This window comes from Colobus angolensis, unplaced genomic scaffold (assembly GCF_000951035.1).
Source record: "Colobus angolensis palliatus isolate OR3802 unplaced genomic scaffold, Cang.pa_1.0 Scaffold50, whole genome shotgun sequence".
NCBI classification, from domain to species: domain Eukaryota; kingdom Metazoa; phylum Chordata; class Mammalia; order Primates; family Cercopithecidae; genus Colobus; species Colobus angolensis.
In genome coordinates this window covers 3,174,980-3,176,097 of record NW_012118488.1, presented here as the reverse complement: position 1 = coordinate 3,176,097, position 1,118 = coordinate 3,174,980, and the positions used below count along the sequence as shown (strand labels likewise).

At 51.3% G+C, this 1,118-nt stretch overlaps 1 protein-coding gene across 1 annotated transcript in view; it reads right to left on the bottom strand.

Annotated features, from left to right (window-relative positions):
• B4GALNT2 (beta-1,4-N-acetyl-galactosaminyl transferase 2) overlaps positions 1-1,118 on the bottom strand; it is a 35,464-nt gene that overhangs the window by 16,633 nt on the left and 17,713 nt on the right. Inside the window, exon 4 of the mRNA XM_011959897.1 lies at positions 619-725. Within this exon, the coding sequence (XP_011815287.1) occupies positions 619-725 (107 nt within the window). The remainder of the gene's footprint in view (positions 1-618; positions 726-1,118) is intronic.

Genomic DNA, 1,118 nt, shown 5'->3' with positions numbered 1-1,118 from the left:
AAAAAAAAAAAAAAAAACTCATCAATCTTCTTGCCTTGTGCTGAGTACACAGCAGGTACCAATGAATGCCTCCTCCATACTTTTGTTTTTATTTGTTTATTTATTTATTTTTGAGACAGTGTCTCACTTTGTCACCCAGGCTGAAGTGCAGCAGCACAATCTCTGCTCACTGCAGCCTCGACCTCCCAAGTTCAAGCAAGCCTTCTGCTTCAACCCCACAAGTAGCTGGGACTACAGGTACCCACGGCCACACCCAGCTAATTTTTCTATTTTTTATAGAGACGGGGTTTTGCCATATTGCCCAGGCTGGTCTCAAACTCCTGAGCTCAAGCAGCCCACCCACCTCAGCCTCCCAAAGTGCTAGGATTATAGGCAGGCACGAGTCACAGCACCCGGCCCCTTTTTTGTTGTTGTTTTAAGAGACAGCGGGATCTCGCTCTGTCACCCAGGCTGGAGTGTACTGGCAAGATGATAGCTCACTGCAGCCTTGAACTCCTGCTTTGGCCTCCCAAAATGCTGGGATCACAGGCATGAGCCACTGCACCCGACCTCTCCCTCCTTTTGCCTAAGAAGAGTGAGAATGTCGTCTGGGGCCTCTCGGGATGTGGATGTACTTACCCGGGATGGGAACTGTGTGCAGGGGCATCACCTCCACTCCGTGGACCGGGTATCCGAAGGGGAGGTTGGGCTGGGCCAGCAGGGGCAGTGGGCGGGGCAGCCCTTCTCTGCAGGAAGGAGAACAGAAACATCAGCAGCTGCCCTGATGCTGGTCCCTGGTTTGTTCTCAAAGTGGTGCCTGTGCACAGAGCCTTGCTCTGACAATGTGGAGAAATCAAAATTGGGTTGTCCCTGTCTCCCTCCATTCTCACCCCACCGTCCTTATTTCCTCCCCTCTTCTGGCCTCCACAAAGGTACTGAGGTAGTTTATAACAAAGCATTTTTTTTTTTTTTTTTTGAGAGGGAGTCTCGCTCGGTCACCGAGGCTGGAGTACAGTGGCACTATCTCGGCTCATGCAACCCCCGCCTCCCATGTTCAAGCGATTCTCCTGCCTCAGCCTTCAGAGAAGCCAGGACTATAGGAGAAAGCCACCATGCCTGGCTAACAAAGCACATTTTTT